Here is an 18,621-nt window from a genome sequence, read left to right on the forward strand (position 1 = left end):
GCCGCTCCGCGGCATGTGGGATCTTCCTGGACTGGGGCACGAACCCGTGTCACCTGCATCGGCAAGCGGACTCTCAACCACTGTGCCACCAGGGAAGCCCAAGGGTACATGATTTTTAAAAAATTCTTTTGTAGTAAGCAGGCACACAGATTTGAAGACCGGATCTGGCTAACATTCTTTCAGCTCTTTAGGTTCTAGGAATATGGTGCTAAGGGTTCATTCAGTTATACTACAGACTGACAGATCATTCTGCATGACAGGTGGATATGACTGTTTTAGCAAAGGCACTGTATAGCTTGTGAAGCACAACCATAATAACCTGCCCCCAAGCCTGGACTACTCCCGTGGACATACAAACTTCATGATTGCTGAGAGCAATCATCATATGTTATTTTTTTTTAAATCACAGAATTGTTTTATGACCTTGTAATTTCCCTTTTCTATAAATGTGAATAATTTCTTTAAAAACTATATTATAAGTTAATGACATTACTTAGGTAATTTTTGCTGGCCATGAAACTAGTAATTCTATAAACTAGAAGTTGATAAACGAATTTCTTTTTATTCTAAGTGTCTTTAAAAAACTCTCAAAGTACTTTACTTTTTTTTTCTTTTCCATTATGGTTTATTACAGGATATTAAATATAGTGCCCTGTGCTACACAATAGGACCTTGTTGTTTATTCTATATATAATAGTTTGTATCTGCTGTTCCCAAAGTCCCAATCCATCCCTCCTTGTGGAAGGACTTTACTTTTTTTTTTTGTGGTACACGGGCCTCTCACTGTTGTGGCCTCTCCCGTTGCGGAGTACAGGCTCCGGATGCACAGGCTCAGCTACTCTGCGGCACGTGGGATCTTCCCGGACTGGGGCACGAACTCGTGTCCCTCACATAGGCAGGCGGACTCTCAACCACTGCGCCACCAGGGAAGCCCAAAGGACTTTACTTTTGATAGTTACTTTGACTTGAGGTCGTTAGTATAGAATTTTGGAATGTGTACTATGAATATTGAGTGGTGCTGGATATTACTGTGTTACTGTGTAAACTATACCCCATAGTACTTACTGATTATTTAAATATTCTGCTAAAAGGTTAAGATATAAATTTTGGATTGGAAGAGTGAGGCATACAAGGTGTGTGTATACGTTGTGCAAGACTTTGGGGGCTGAAAGCCATGTGTACTTTCTCTTGGACAGAAACGTTGGGAGAATATTATTCCTTTGAATAGATCAAGCCATGTGGTTAATAGAGACTTCAGCATGTTCTTATAACATGTTTCCTTGGTTTCATACTTAAAATGGGAGACTTAATTTAATGAAATCCAGATTAAAAAATCACCCGTGGTGTTTTCAAAAGTGTCCATAATTTAACTGAAAATCAGAAAACTTACATTACTACCATTTCATTTTCAGACCTACTCAAGTTTTGTCACTTGTCTCAATGATGTTCTTTATAGCAAATGATTCATTTCAGAATCACACATCATCACATTTAGTTGACATGTTTCTTTAGTCTCCTTCAGTCTGGAACAGTTCTTTAGTTTTTCCTTGACTTTAAAGATCATAGGCCAGTTATTTTGTAGAATGGACCTGAATTTTGGTTGTCTGGTATTTTCTCATTATTAGATTCAGGTTATGTATCTTAGAGAAGAATTTCACAAAACTGATTCTGTGTTCTTCTCATTGCATTCTGTTAGATGGTATATGATTGCATTTTGTTTCATTGCTGGTGATGTTCACCGATCACCTGATAAGATGTTGTCCACCAGATTTTTTGTATTAGTTTCCTATCATTGCTGTAACAAACCACAACCTTAGTGGCTTAATATTACACAAATTTATAGTTTTGGAGGCCAGACTTCCAAGGGTGGTTTTACTGGGCTAGTGATTGTGTTGGCAGGGCAGGTTCTTTCTGCAGGGTTTAGAATAGAATCCTTGCCTTTTCCAGCTTCTGGAGACAGCCTGTATTCTTTGGTTTGTGACCTCTCCTTCCATCTTCAAAGAACATCACTCCAACCTCTGCTTGCATTGTTACATCATCTTCTCTTTGACCCTCCTGCTTCCTTATAAGGACCCCTGTGATTATATTGGGACCACCCAGATAATATAGGATAATCTTCCCATCTCAAATCTTTAACTTAGTCACATCTGTGAAGTCCCTTTTGCCGTGTAAGATAATATATTCACTGGTTCTGGGTTTTAGGATGTGGTGGACATCTTGACAGGGGGCAATTATTCAGCCTATCACACTTCCACACTGTAAAATCATTCTTTCCCTTTTGTAATATTTTGTGGGAAGATACTTGGATCTCTGGTTCCCATTAGCAGAGAATGCTATTTAGAAATCAAGATCTGGGTGCTAGGTGTGCTCACTGCTATTGAGATGTCATTGTTCCTAGGCTCACTTAATAGAGAATGTGTATGTATGTGTATAGATCTACATCTATATTTCTATATTAAAAGATATTAACTAGTTCTTACTCATATCTTCAGTTCCACTCTAATACCACAGAGTTAATTCATGTTTTCTAATTTTTCACATATGTAACTCCCTTCTCTGACAGTGAAAAACTTACTGCAGTTATCCTTAATATATTAACTTACTTGATAATTCTCCCTGCATATTACCAGTCTCCTTTTCTGCCACCACCCCTCCCCCTACATGGATCCCTCTTCACCACACCTGTTTCTGATACCTCCTGCCACATAGCTCTCTCATGTGGATTCTTTCCTGGAAGCATGGTGATAACAGGGTTGGTGGGCTTCTTATATGGCAGCTTTGGAACATTCTATTATATGCAAAGTTCTTTTACTTACCTGAGATCTCATTTAAGGACTTTGGTTTTTTAATATTGTGAAAAAATTTTTATTTAGTATTAAGCAGCTGGACTCAGTTGAGATGATCTCAGTTTTGTTGGCAACATCCAAAGCATCATAGTCAGTAGCCAGTCGAACATACCTTCTTCTCTCCATCAGCCCTCATCAGGGTGTTGACCTTGGCCATGTCAATGTTGTAGAGCTTCTTCATAGACAGTTTGATCTGGTGCTTGTTGGCTTTGACATTCATAATGAACCCAGGTGTATTGCTGTCTTCTGTCTTCTTCATGACCAACTCCCTGCTCAAGGGGAACTTAATGATGACATAGTGGTTAAGCTTGTCGCTCTTCCAAGGATAAACGGGCTGCCTTCGGGGTATCTTGAGCCACCCAGAAAGTGGGTAACATGCAATCTTCTTTTCTTTTATGGATGCTTTTTAGCACTGCCTTCTTGGCCTTCCAAGCTTTTGTTTTTGTCTTTGGCTTTGGAGTGGCATGGGCTTCTTTCTTTGCTTTCTATATGCCATCTTCATGAAAAGGTAGATTTTTATTTTAAAACTTACCTAATTTTTTTTTAAACTTGGGAGAGTTATTCAAACCAAGTGATTGTGGTGAGCTTAGTAAAACAGTATATGATATGTTGGCTTTGGTTTAATTCCTTTTTAATTGAATTGCAGATTTTTCCTGGGGACTAAAATAATACCTTTTGTTATAACTCTTATATAAACCTATTTTAACTTCTTAAGGGTTTGGGTGACTTTTCCCATTTAACATAATTATTTTCATATTTGAAGACTATCATTTCTGCTTGGCTTCCTTAATAAAGTGCACGTTCCAACTATTTTGCATTTTTTGTTACTTTTATAGCAGAAGGGAAAGGAGGAGAGAATTTCTCAGAAATTACTGGTTATATAACTAAATATTTTGGGTTCAAGTCAGTTTTTAATTTTTTCAGTTAGAAGTTAAGTCTCACATGAAAAATGATTGCCTAGTAGTTGAATAAAATTTTACAGATAGATCATTTGTTCTAAGTGGTAGAAAATTTAGCCTATCTTGTGAATTTTTCTTAAAAGTTTAAGTAGAGAGTACTTTGTTCCAATATAATATTAACATGATAATGAAGGTTAGTATGATTTTAACTCTGGTTTTGCCTTCACTGTGGAAATCTTTGAACTTATCACCTTATTTTTCTTTTTTTTGACAGAGCAAAATCGATTAAAGAATATCAGAAAAGTATATGGAAGATGTATGTGGTATCGTTTACGGTTATTAAAACCTCAGCCAAATATTATTCCTACAGTAAAGTAAGTAATTGATTTCAATAAAAAACATACTTAGTGCTTACTCTTTGCTAGGTATCATATAAAATAGGGGTATAATGATGAATAAAAACATGTGTTTGTAAAGAAATTGTAACCTTAGTAGGGGTAAGATGTGATTAGTAAATTTGAAAAGTCTGAACAGAGTGGTTTAGAAGTTCAAAAGAGAGAGAGTGTACTTCTGACTTGGGGGAGGAGGGGAGAAAGAGAAGTCAAATCCTGAAGGAAGATCTTGTATATCTTGTGTCAGGATTTGAATTTTGTCTTAAAGACTATGGAGGAATCTTTAAAAGGTTATCGAAAGCACGGAGGTGACAGGGTCAAGTTTGCATTTCATGGTGATTGAAGTTTTTGAGCACATACTGTGTGCCAGGTGCTGTGCTAGGATTTTATATGTTATCTCATTAGTTTTATGTTAACTTTAAGGTAGATATTTTTGCTTTTTCTCAGATGAGGAAACTGAGACTAAGAAGATGAGGTAACTTGACCAAGTTCCTGCCCAAGAGGTGGTGGAGTAGGGACCTAGTTACCCTTTATTTTTGCAGGGCCATTTGCTTAAACAGGCCATTAGCATGTTTAATTAGAGTAGGTGTCTTTGATTTTTTGAGGCTGTCGGGTAATGCTGGTTAGCCTGGGCTTTGGACCTTCACCCTAAGTCACCAATTTACAGGTAACAGATGAAACTGAGGGGAAGTGAAAGAGCTGCCATTATTGGAGGACTGTATCCTGTGAATTACCTACATATATCTATCCAGTAGATAGAAGGGCAAGACCTAGCAGAGGATATTAGTAAAAGTGGATCCAGTTATTTTTAAAAATTGGTTTAGGGCTTCCTTGGTGGCGCAGTGGTTGAGAGTCCACCTGCCAATGCAGGGGACACGGGTTTGTGCCCTGGTCCGGGAAGATCCCACGTACCGTGGAGTGGCTGGGCCCGTGAGCCATGGCCGCTGAGCCTGCGCGTCCGGAGCCTGTGCTCCGCAACGGGAGAGGCCACAGCAGTGAGAGGCCCGCGTACCACAAAAAAAAAAAAAAAGAAAGAAAAATTGTTTTAAATGATGATGATAGTTTTCAACATATGTGCCTGGATTAGTTCTTCTGTAGAGGGAGGGAAATCTTAGCTTTGGTGTTAAGAGTTCTTCAATGGTGTGAAACTAAAAGGCAAAATTAGTGTTTACAAGAGTAGTTTCATGTTCACTATGTATTCCTTGCTATTCTCATTTTTTGTTTTGTTTTTTTAATTTATTTATTTTGGCTGCATTAGGTCATTATTGCTCACGCGGGCTTTTCTCTAGTTGCGGCAAGCAGGGGCTACTTGTCGTTGCGGTGCGTGGGCTACTCGTCGTTGCGGTGCGTGGGCTTCTCATTCAGTGGCTTCTCCTGTTGCGGAGCATGGGCTCTAGGCACGCGGGCTTTAGTAGTTGTGGCCCGTGGGCACAGTAGTTGTGGGTCGCGGGCTCTAGAGCACAGGCTCAGTGGTTGTGGCGCATGGGCTTAGTTGCTCCATGGCATGTGGATCTTCCTGGACCAGGGCTCAAACCCATGTGCTGTGCATTGGCAGGTGGATTCTTAACCACTGGGCCACCAGGGAAGTCCTTGCTTCTCGTTTTAAATTAAACTTTTATGAGGCAGCAGGCAGATATTTTTGGCTTTCCAGTCTCTTCTGTTTTGGGCCTTGGTCAACACATTGTGGGTATCTGAACCTCAGTTTTCAAGAAAAAAACCCAACTTTGTGATGTTCTCTTTAATAATTAGTAAAGAGATTTACTTAAATAGAAGTACAGATTAATGAATGTTTAGATAAGGAAGAATTAAATAATACTGGTAAAATTTTAGATAAGGTCAGGAACCATCAAAACCTTTTTGCTACTTAACCTTGAAGCATTCTTTCAAAATTAAGTAGTCATTGTGTAATACTCTAATTTCTGGAAGTTGCTTAAAAGAAAAAACACGAGACCTCAACTTAATTACTGAAGCCGTATGTAGGGAAAATGTTTGTCTTTTAAGAGAGACCAAACATGTTTTTAAAAAATTGGGCACAGAGTATGATGTAATCTGTTATGTTTCTACCTTTGGTGTGGCTCTCAGGAAATTAGAGCGTGGTTTTATTGGTTGTGGTAGTTTTCATCAGCCTGGGGATTCTGTCATTAACCTCTTCTCTCTTCCCTTTATTCTTTGGCTCAGAGAGCTAGATGCTACATGAAGAGCATCTAACACAGGGTGTAGTGTGTTTTAGGTGTTTTGTTCCCTTTCTCTTCTACCCTTGTTTGCTTTAAAATTTTACTTTAGTGGTTTTCAATTTTACTTTTATCATTGTTTTTTGAGCTTTGTAGCCTTTTGGGGAAGTTCACAAAACAAAATGTGGAGTTACTAAGTTTGAGTGGAAATAAAATATATTTTCAAGTGTTCTTTAGCATATTGAGGGTATTAGCAAACTTTGGGTTTGAGTCAAAAGTTACTGTTTTAAATTATTTTCATTATTCATAAAATAAGTAGTTATTGTGTGCTATGTATGTGTCAGGTATTATACTAGGCACTGACATACCTGAGTAACAAGTACTAACAAGTAAACAAGTGAAGATAATAGAGTTTGGTAAGGGTTGTAAGGGGCGGGGAGGGTGTGCCATGAAAGAACAGAGGGAGGGCTCTTAACTGGCATGAGATAGAGAAGATTTCCTTGTAAGTGAGGTCCTAGTTGAAAGCTGAGACTTGGGTTAGAGTTACTAATAACAGCAAATAGCTACCATGAATTGGTTGTTTACTATCTGTGAGGCACCTTTTAGGGGCTTTACATACCTAATCTTATTTAATTCTCAGACCCACCCTAAAAGTTGGAAGTTGAATTGTAAAAGGCTAAGCAGCTTGCCAAGATCTCTAAGTTAATAAGTGGTAAAGTTGGGATTTGACTTCAGGTAGTTTTTGCTCCAGAGCCTATGTTCTTAACTACCTCTCCCTAGATAGCCAGGTAAAAGTGGGAGTATTCCAGGTAGGCCTCCCTCTTCGTCTTTGGGCATACAGATAGTATGGAAAGCAGCTTGCAGTATTACGCCCTTAATAAGGTTTAGAGCATTAATTTGGTCAGATAGAAAGAAATTTGCATGTGAGTGCCATCTCTGTTTGTTACTCTGAGGTTAGTCAGAACTGAATAAGATCCTGTCCACGTGCTCAAGGAGTTTGCAACGAGCCAGAGGAGGAAGTTCATGGTTTGTGCCTCTTTGTGTCTGTAACCATGATCTCCCCATTGATCATCTTAACAAGGGTTAAGGATTGCTTCTTGGAGGATACATAATTTGAGTTGAGTCTTGAAGGATGAATATAGTTTGGATACGCAGCAATGGGGAATGGGAATTCTAGGTTGAAAGACCCAAGAGAGCAAAAGCATAATGGTGGGAAAAGCTTAGGGGACTGTGGGATATGGGGATTTATTTTGTTTGAAATACTAGAGTGATAAAAGTAAGGAGGTAGGTTGGAACTGGATCCTGGAAACTCCAAATACACACATTTAAGCTAGGTTCCTATCAAGAGAGCTTAAACACATGGAATGTTTTCTTTCTGTATTTGAAAATAGGTCACTTCAGTTTTGTTTGATTAGGTCTCCTATGATTCATTTATGTCTTTGTTTAACAGTTCCTACCTAATGTAACAAATTGTGATACAAAAGGTATAAAAAAATTATTCAATCTCATCATTAAAGATAACCACCATTAAGACGATTTACCTTATTAGATAACTCCCTAACACCATACACAAAAATAAGCTCAAAATGGATTAAATACCTAAATGTAAGGCCAGAAACTATCAAACTGTTAGAGGAAAACATAGGCAGAACACTCTATGACATAAATCACAGCAAGATCCTTTTTGACCCACCTCCTAGAGAAATGGAAATAAAAACAAATGGGACCTGATGAAACTGCAAAGCTTTTGCACAGCAAAGGAAACCATAAACAAGACCAAAAGACAACCCTCAGAATGGGAGAAAATATTTGCAAATGAAGCAACTGACAAAGGATTAATCTCCAAAATTTATAAGCAGCTCATGCAGCTCAATAACAAAAAAACAACCCAATCCAAAAATGGGCAGAAGACCTAAATAGACATTTCTCCAAAGAAGATATACAGACTGCCAACAAACACATGAAAGAATGCTCTACATCATTAATCATTAGAGAAATGCAAATCAGAACTACAACGAGATATCATCTCACACCAGTCAGAATGGCCATCATCAAAAAATCTAGAAACAAATGCTGGAGAGGGTGTGGAGAAAAGGGAACACTCTTGCACTGCTGGTGGGAATGTGAATTTGTACAGCCACTATGGAGAACAGTATGGAGGTTCCTTAAAAAACTACAAATAGAACTACCGTATGACCCACCAATTCCACTACTGGGCATACACCCTGAGAAAACCATAATTCAAAAAGAGTCATGTACCAAAATGTTCATTGCGGCTCTATTTACAATAGCCTGGAGATGGAAACAACCTAAGTGTCCATCATCGGATGAATGGATAAAGAAGATGTGGCACATATATACAATGGAATATTACTCAGCCATAAAAAGAAATGAAATTGAGCTATTTGTAATGAGGTGGATGGACCTAGAGTCTGTCATACAGAGTGAAGTAAGTCAGAAAGAGAAAGACAAATACCGTATGCTAACACATATATATGGAATTTAAGAAAAAAAAATGTCACGAAGAACCTAGGGGTAAGACAGGAATAAAGACACACACCTACTAGAGAATGGACTTGAGGATATGGGGAGGGGGAAGGGTAAGCTGTGACAAAGCGAGAGAGTGGCATGGACATATATACACTACCAAATGTAAAATAGATAGCTAGTGGGAAGCAGCCGCATAGCACAGGGAGATCAGCTCGGTGCTTTGTGACCACCTAGAGGGGTGGGATAGGGAGGGTGGGAGGGAGGGAGACGCAAGAGGGAAGAGATATGGGAACATATGTATATGTATAACTGATTCACTTTGTTATAAAGCAGAAACTAACACACCATTGTAAAGCAATTATACTCCAATAAAGATGTTAAAAAAAAAGATTTACCTTCTATATTTTTACTTATAATAAACTTTTATTTACAAAGAATAGGATTATATTATACATACAGCTTTGAAAGCTGTTTTTCTAATTTAACAGTACAAGGTAGATAATCTTCCACAGCAAATATTTTTAGTGTCTAGATAGTATCTCTCTATGGATGTACTGTTATTTATCTTTTCAGTACTCTATTGATGGACATTTATGTGTGTATGTTTTCAGCTATGAATTATACCTGTAACCACCCTTTTATACTTTATAAACTTAATTTTAGTTTATTTCCTTCTAAATTTCTTGAAGTGGAATAGATGATAGTTAAAAAGGTATATACTTCTTTAGGGCTTTTGATAACCTTATTGCCAGATATTCCTTCAGAGTGTAGAATGTATGAGAGTTCCTTTTTACCTTAGCCTCTCCAACACTGATAATATCAATCTTTTAAATATTTTTACTAAATAGAACATATTGAGGAGAAAAGAAATTAGTTTTTTTTCAAACTATATGTTCTTTTATATCTTTTTTTAACCTGTTATGCACGTCTTTCTATATCTGTTAGCTAAAAATGTTCTATTGTGTGGCTATATCTTGGTTTATTTAATTAGTCTCCTATAAATGGTTTATTTAATTAGTTCCTTATAAATGGACATTTAAGGTTGTTTCCAAATTTTTACTGTTATAAACAAGGCTACTTATTCATCTTTGCACAATTGACCCATTATTTTTCATAGTTTATCTTACTAAAAGTATAATTACAAGGTCAAGAGCAATTCTTTTTTACATTAAATGGTTAACTGAATACTAAGTATTAATATATTTTTATCTAATGGAATGGGTCCAATAAGTTAATGAGTACATTAACTTCTTACTTAAAATTCTGCAAATAGTAACTGAGAGAATATTATATGCCAGGCACTGCTAGATTCTAGAGAATTCAAAGGTGAAAAAAGATGCTGTCCTTATTGTGTCTTACAACCCAGTGGTTATAGAATTTGAGTCAATAGCATAGTGACATGAGACTGCTTAAGATCGTTTTATGCCTTGCCATAGTGTCTTTAGAATCTTAAAGGAAAACCATATAGTTGTATTTATTTATACTTTACTTATCTTTTTTCTAAACAGGAAAATAGTTCTGCTTGCAGGATGGGCATTGTTATTATTCCTTACATACAAAGTTTCCAAAACAGACCGAGAATATCAAGAATACAATCCTTATGAAGTATTAAATTTGGATCCCGTAAGTAGTATTTTATATAGTCCCTTGAAAATACTCTGGACCCACAGCCTAAAAGAAATTGAGCTGTGCCTAAAGAAATCAGACTATGGTCAGTTAAAAAAGATACCTAATCCATTATTATTCTAATGCATATATGGTTTTTTTTTGTTGTTTTTTCTTTGTGGTACGCGGGCCTCTCACTGTTGTGGCCTCTCCCGTTGCGGAGCACAGGCTCCGGACGCATAGGCTCAGTGGCCATGGCTCACAGGCCCAGCCGCTCCGCAGCATGTGGGATCCTCCCGGACCAGGGCATGAACCCGTGTCCCCTGCATCGGCAGGCGGACTCTCAACCACTGCGCCACCAGGGAAGCCCCAGCATATGTTTTTTAAGCCACAGATGTTGATTGCCATCCTATTAAGAGTTGGTTTGTAATTGCTAAAATGTAAAAATATCTGAAGATGAGATGAGAAGTTAGTATATTTTTAAAAGACATTTCTAAGGTTGGTTTAATGCAAAGCTAGAAGCAGGAGGTTTATTTATGTTAGTTGGATGGGACCCTGTGTTAGTTGACACTAAGGCAGTGTGTTGGTGTCTTTGTCATAGAAATTCAGGTTAATCTTGAGTGTACCTGTTAGCTGACTTTCTTGATTGAACTTGAGTGATGGGTCCCAGTAGAAAATTGGTCTTTTAAGTTAATCAGTGGAAAGTTAGAACTGAAATGAATGCTAGAGATCATCTACCCTTTTTTTCTCATGGAGAAAATGAGGCCTGGAAAATTTGTGTTTTGTCTGGGGTCCCATAACTTCTTAGTAACCAAGGTGAATCTAGTGCCCTTTCCATTTTTTCTGCCATACTACTTTTTTTTTACTTCTAGTCTCTCCTCAGTAGATGGCTTGATCCAGAGACTCATATGATACACAGTAAGGAGTGTGTTAATCTTGTAGTTTTCTGCTTTGTAGAAGAAAAGTTTGCATATCATCTGAGTTTTCTTATTGTGATGATCATGGTTATCAAGAGAGTTTTTTAAGATTAAAAGGTTTGGGGGCAATTTAATGCCATAAAAAATCAATGTGAAAAATTTATTCATAGAAATTGAATCTAATTAGGAAACAACTAAGGTAAACTTATTAAGTATTAACATTAAAATATTGACAAGCAGGTGAAACCAGAAATTCTTCAGATTTTTTTCTTAGAAAGGAAGTTAACCTTTGATTTGAGTTTTTTTTAGCCAGACTTAATTTACTGTGCTCATTCTTTGATATTTAAATGTCACTATCATTTTATTTTATTTAAATGGCATTATATAGTATCAGTCTAAAATTGTCGGTGCCTAGGGTACTGCGTGGCACATACTAGGTGCTCAATAAAATAAAATATCTTGGACAAAATGAATATTTTTATTTTAAAAATATGTGGGTGAAATTTATAGGACAAGGTATATATAGGATGAAAACTTCATTTTCTGTTTCTGAAAATATTGAGTTCAATATTTTAAGTTCAAAGTGGGATGGATTATGTTTTTACAGCATTGTGCTTATTTTTACTAAAACAAAGCCTTTTCTTTTAGGGGGCGACAGTAGCAGAAATTAAGAAACAGTATCGTTTGCTGTCACTTAAGTATCATCCAGATAAAGGAGGTGATGAAGTTATGTTCATGAGGATAGCAAAAGCTTATGCAGCGTAAGTATTATAGGACCCGTTACACATTTTTAAGAGTGGTAAAGATAGTTTTCTATTTGAATAAAGTAGTAATAAAATAGTTGTCATACACTTTTATTAAGCGCCTCATATGTTGAGTCTATCATTTATGGAACTACCTGGCAACCCTGAAGTGTTAATTTAGCCAAACCTTAATTTTAAATAACTTACAGTAGTGCTTTTGCCATGTAAGTTGGTTAAATTAAGTAATAAGTGGTGTGTTAATTGAGCTATTTTCAAAGCATCCTGATTAGAAGAGATATACTTGCACCTTGTTTTCATTTCTAGGCTTTTTGTTAGGCTAGATCTATTTCTTTTATTTTGGCTTATAGCTTGTCTCATTTAAACTATAAACTAAAGATGAGTTTAATTTTGGGGAAACAGGATAGGGTATATAAAATTTTAAGTAATTCCTTGAGTATTAATATTACAAGAGTTAAAAAGTTAGCTGGACTCTTCAGGAATCATAGATATATCCCACACAGCTCTTATGTTGAATTAAAGAGTAAAATACAGAAAAGATGTTATCTGTTTTTTGAGGACTCGATGATGTATATAATTTTGTAAGCTAACTTAAAAAATATAAGTAAATAATAGGATATGCAGATATAATAGCAGGCTGTGAAAGTGGAATGTGAATGACAAAAGTTTGGGAAATATCATCTTAAGCATTTTTGTGCTTAATAAAAGTATATTGACCGTGTCTCCTCTCTGCCTAGCCCGCCCCCCCTTTGTGGATTGCTTGTTATCTATGTGAATATGATTCTGTAATAAAGCAATACTTTCAGGAGCTTCTGAAGTGTATACTACATTTTCTTTTCTACGCAGCAGACATCCTCCAGATTGCTGTCTTTCAGTTGGTGTCTCCTTTTCCCCTTTTTTCAGTGTCTCCTTTAAGCATTTACCCTTGTTGCACAAGTATTGCAGTGCCTTAGTTGCTGTCTTCAGGTAATTTAAGAAGAACTGAAGATTTCCAGAGGAAGTCAGATAGCCTTGGTTTCCCTGTACAATTGTCCACCCCACCCAGAGCTTTAGCTATTGTTTCTTTCAACTTTCTGTCTCCTAATCAGATTCTTTTCCCCAAAATAATTAGTAGTTTTAATTTTGGTGCTTTTGGTACAGTTATTCCCCCCCCGCCCCGAGTTTTCAGGTATTGTAACACTTTCAAGTTCATGATTTTGTTCTCAGGTTACTGGAAATCTGACTCTATATTGTATGGTCACTATTCTAAGAAGTACAGAAGAATAATATATGGCCTTTGGTTTTAACTCAGTTACATGTTCAAGATGTAGAATGTTTTGTATGTAAAATGTCTTAAATAGTTGATGGTCTATCAGACAAATGAAGAAGTAAAATGATTATGGGACCCAGAACTTTGAGTTATTGTAACTTGTACAAGTATAATTAGATTAGTTAAAAGGGTGCATTTTACTGAATATAGGTTCTGAGTGATTGAAGCTGCTATCTTATGTATGTATAACTCTACCAGCCTAAGTTATGTAATTCAAGCAACGTGTAGAATGCGGTTATAAAAAACTGCATGATCTACAAAGTTTTTCAGAATTTGCCTTGGTTATTCAGGCTGGTTTCTCTTCCCTTATTCACTCATTATAATAAACAAGCTGGGTCATTCCTGTTTCTTCAGACCAGATTGTAACTTAAAGGAAAGGAGGTATGGTTATTTTTGAGGAGTTAAACCAACTATTGATATCTGATTCATTCTTCTGGATATAGTTGGGATTTTGCTTTTGGGTGTAAAATCTATGTTTAAACTACTTTATAACAAGTGGGCAGCATGATTTACATTCTTAAAGATATTTTGATTTTTAAAAAGTATGTTTTCATGTGTTCTTACATATGAATATGTAACTTAGCTCTACATAGCCAACTCAGGCCCTTCGCATATAATTTAGTGAAAGCATTCTCTGGGTTAGGATTTATAAACTGAGGTCCCTGAAACTGTATACAGAATTTATGTGTGTTTGTAAATGTGCATTTTTTTCCAGGGCAGGAGGGGCATAGGTTTCATTAGATTCCTAATAGGATCTATGATATAACCTCCCACCCCCAAAGTCAAGGGGTATAATCATATTTAGGAAGCTTTATACTCATTAAATTAAAAAAATTATGTTAGCACCATTGGTGTTGTTTAAGCTTGTTATGTATAAATTATACTGAAATCACATAGCTTTTAAGTACCTTAAGTCTTAGGAATGGATACTGAAGCACTAATAAGTAGCCCCAAATCAGTTGCTTTCTTATACTGACTTTTTAAAAAATGGATAATTCCTTTGAGTGTACAGGATGGTTACACAACAGTTGTACAGATGGTTTAATGAATGAGTTAATGGAATTTTAATCAGGTGTGTATGCAGGTTGAAAAATCAAGTGCTTCTCTGATGAGAGCTGTGCTTTATTTTGCAAAACCTAAGGGCATTGTATAGAGAACAGAACAGTTTATGGTGCTGCCATCATTAGAAAGTCAGGAGGGGACAGAGATAATTATTTTGGGGAAAAGACTCTGATTAGGAGACAGAAAATTGAAAGAAACAATAGCTAAAGCTCTGGGTGGGGTGGACAATTGTACAGGAAAACAAAGGCAAAAGTTTTTGAAAAACATCCCTCCCTTAGCAGAAAGGAATCTTAGCACCACTCCTTATTAACTTGCAGTCTCTCTAATAATGCCTTTCATTGGCTCCTGTATTTTACTGCGGCCTTAGGTCAAACAGTGTAAGTGGAGTTATAGTTGAATAAGGACTAAAGCCATCAAGGCTCTTGTTTTCATAAATAACCAAATTGATAAGTTTAAAAATATTTTCAAATCATTGAAAAATTTTGCAATTTTATGAAGGTTCTTCTGCCTTCTCTCTCTCAATTGGAGCTTTGTTGAATAGAAAATTCATTGTATCTTAAGTGCATATGTTCTGGGAAATAGAAATATGGCTAAAATTAGATTTGGACATAAACATAATCTTTTGCCAATTGGTCTGCAAGAATGCCTTCCTTATGTTATTGGTCATTTTGTGTGTATGTGTCTGCCTTGTCTCCTTAACAGCATTGTAAAGTTTTTGAAGGAATTGAAAATTTCTTTTAATGTTTTTTTTTTTTTTTAACATCTATACTGGGACCTGGAATAAAACTACTCTCACCCTGTGCCTTGAGCCATTGCCCAGGTCAGGGGTTATATTCATGTTAGGTGTTTAAAAAATCACTGTCACTTTCATATATATTGCTTGGGTTAAGAAGCTGTTGCTTTAGCAGGTATTTTCTTAGTCTTGCTGGAAGTTGGCTTAGGAGAAAATTGTGATCTTAGCACAATGCAAATGACCTTTTCCAAAGCAGTGGAATTTTATAGGTGCTATTATTTTTTTCTTTGAGAATGTGGTGCCAGTTTTGGAGGGATTATTATTAATCACGTATTAAGTTTATATTTAAAAAATAGATATATATCATTATTAAAGTAAAAACATGAACATTGAAGAAATTTTGGGAAATATCTGAGTGTATAAGATTTTTAAAAGTAACCTATAATCCTCCCTGCCTCCTTAGAAAATGTAGTAGCCTTTAAAGTTGCATCTTCTGGCTTGAACTGGCTAAACCTGAGAACCCATGGGCCAACCAGGAATTTGTATCTGGGCTCAATAGTTAGCATTTTCTGTTAATGCTGAATTTCTTATTTTCCTCTCCCCCTTTTCTTCTGATTTCAGAGAGTTCTTTTCTTGATTCTCTGAAATTATCTTTAAAAAGTGAGTTGGTTAGTTAATGGAGTTTGTGTATATGAGTACTTATTTTTCAGATGTGGCTTTCTAATTTTGCACCTTTGTTCCTTTTATGCTAGTTTAACTGATGAAGAGTCCCGGAAAAATTGGGAAGAGTTTGGAAATCCAGATGGACCTCAAGGTGTGGTAAATGATGATTAAAAAAATACTGGGGTTATGATATGTGTATATTATAAAAATGTTAAACTAGATTGAAAAGAATGTTTTGATTTTCTTAGTTTGTGAATAGGAAAATTACAACCACAAGGAGTTAAACAAATATGTAAATTGAGTTCCCTTTAATTTTTACTTTATTCTTCTTTCTAGAGATTGGTTTGAAAGATAGAGCTTTGATTGATTTGATGAGGAAAGTAGTCACTGTCATTATTCTTCATTTCCAGTTAGTAGTTGATAAAAATTGGATGAATAAAATCTGTTTTTCTTTACTGACTAAACATTTTCTCATATATTCATAGTGTTTACATAAACTCAGGACATATAAAAGAATTTAAGTGTTCTGGGAAGAAGGAATTCACATACTTAGAATTTTTTTTCTTCTGGAAAAATTTAAAGTTTCAAATATAAACCATGTCCATCAACTTTTGTGTAATGGAAACACATAATAAGATAATCTTAAAGCTTTTTTGGAGGGGCTGGGGGAGACAGAATTTGGGGATATAAAGAAATAAAACTGGAAATGGAGACTCTTCAAAAATATTCTTCCTATTTTAGCCACAAGCTTTGGAATTGCCCTGCCAGCTTGGATAGTTGACCAGAAAAATTCAATTTTGGTGAGTACATTTAAATAAGACACTATAATGTGTTCGCTATATCTTGGTAATATATAGAGAGCTTTACAAAGAAAATACTGGTGTGCTGTTTTCAATTTAACTGTGTATTGTGAAAACTGTTTTTGCATAATGGAGAAAAGAATCGGTTCCTATTATTAGGTTGTTGGTTTGGGGCAGTGTGTTCTAGTGTAGGGTTCCCACCACCCCCTCGCACTGTTTAAGGAATTCCTTACAGTTGTGGTGATTTCTTGTGGAGGTGGTTTCAGATTGGGTCCTACTCTTGGTTTAGGGAACCACTGTTTTTTTATGGTATCTACATTTATCTTATGTAGCGCTCAAAATTTAAGTTATCTTTTATTCCACATTTACCCAGGCTAAGTTAATTTTAATGTGTGCTAACATAATGATATATATTATATATGGCACTTCAGGAGACAGTAGGATATCAGACTTCAGTCTATAATATAGAGGCTGCAACTCTTAAAACATCAGGAATTATCCTAACCTATTGTTCAGGAATTCCCTACTTCTCCTTTCTTGAAAATAATTATCTAGGAGCTATCTTTGAAGCAATAAAAAAATCCATGTTTTGTTTTGAAAACGGCTATTTCGTGTTATTTTATGGCTATTTATTTACATGTTATTTTCCAGGGTATATAGTTGCTGTATATAAGCATGTTTATTATGCTTGGGGTTATTCAGGGAATACTAGAGAAGAGAAAAGATAGTTAGCTACCAGATTTGGGATCAAGCAGTAGGACAGAAATCTAAGACCAATAGATAGAAATTACTTGCAAACAGAACATTATGTGTTCTGTTTGATATTTAGGCAAAGAAACCAGCTTCTACCATTTATTTTGAAGGCGCTAACTACTTGCCAAGGTGTGGATATATAATACAGTTGACCCTTGGACAACCGGGGCTTGAACTGTGTGGGTCCACTTAATACGTGGATTTTTTTGATAAATACGGACTACAGTACTGCACAATCCATGGTTGGTTGAATCTGCGGATGCAGAGCCACAGGTAATGGGGGGCCAACTCTGAAGTTAGAGTTGGATTTTCCACTGCAAGGAGGTCGGGGAGCCAAGCCCCACATTGTTCAAGGGTCAGCTGAAGTTGGCCCTCCCTTTCGGCATGTTTTGCATCCATGGGTAAAGAGGCCCTACTCTTTTATCACCATTTTATATAAAGGACTTGAGCATCCCTGAGTTTTGGTATCCTTGGGGGCCTTAAAACCAGTTCCCCATGGATACCGAGGGATGACTATATATGCTGAAGGTTCCCTATCTGCAAAAGGAAAATAATAATGGTACCTTCCTCTTAGAGTTTGAAAATAAGGATTAAATGAAGTACTGCATGAGGAGTGCTTTTAATAGTGCCTCCCCCATGTAAGCCTCAAAATAAGTGTTCATGAATGTTGTCATAATTTACCTGATGAAGGCCATAATTTTTCTTTCCTTTTCAATTCAAGGTTTTACTTGTATATGGATTGGCATTCATGGTTATCCTTCCAGTTGTTGTGGTAAGTTCCAGCTCTTTTTATTAACATTTTTTAGGGAAGGGAATCGGTGCATGCTTTGGAGTCTCCTTATAAGATTGTAATTTGTATTAGAATATAATCCATTAATCCTTGAATTTTAAGAATCTTATATTCAGTTATACTTTAAAGGTCTTCTAAAGGTGACATCTCTTTAGTATGTTAAAATGAATCTCCTCCTGATCCAAAAATTACACACAGATGAGATAGTACAGATGTATTTAGAATTTAAAATGAAAATCTTCCGTTACCACCTCCCCCAACTCCATTTCTCTATCAGAGATAATCACTGCTAAGTTTGCTTCCTTTTCAGATATTTTTCTATGCATTATGTATATATACATGTGCACATTTTTTTAAAAATGTGATCTTACTATATGTATTGTTCTGTGACTTTTTTTGCTTCATATAGGGGTACAACATGTAGAACAAC

General features: G+C 36.1%; 1 protein-coding gene across 2 annotated transcripts in view; it reads left to right on the forward strand.

Moving 5' to 3' along the window:
- SEC63 (SEC63 homolog, protein translocation regulator) overlaps window positions 1-18,621 on the forward strand; it is a 70,211-nt gene that overhangs the window by 17,906 nt on the left and 33,684 nt on the right. For both annotated transcript variants that reach the window (XM_065888705.1, XM_065888706.1), the window contains exons 2-7: window positions 4,020-4,119; window positions 10,307-10,421; window positions 11,969-12,081; window positions 15,938-15,999; window positions 16,590-16,648; window positions 18,123-18,173. In XM_065888705.1, the coding sequence (XP_065744777.1) occupies window positions 4,020-4,119; window positions 10,307-10,421; window positions 11,969-12,081; window positions 15,938-15,999; window positions 16,590-16,648; window positions 18,123-18,173 (500 nt within the window). The remainder of the gene's footprint in view (window positions 1-4,019; window positions 4,120-10,306; window positions 10,422-11,968; window positions 12,082-15,937; window positions 16,000-16,589; window positions 16,649-18,122; window positions 18,174-18,621) is intronic.

This window comes from Phocoena phocoena, chromosome 12 (assembly GCF_963924675.1).
Source record: "Phocoena phocoena chromosome 12, mPhoPho1.1, whole genome shotgun sequence".
Lineage (NCBI taxonomy): Eukaryota > Metazoa > Chordata > Mammalia > Artiodactyla > Phocoenidae > Phocoena > Phocoena phocoena.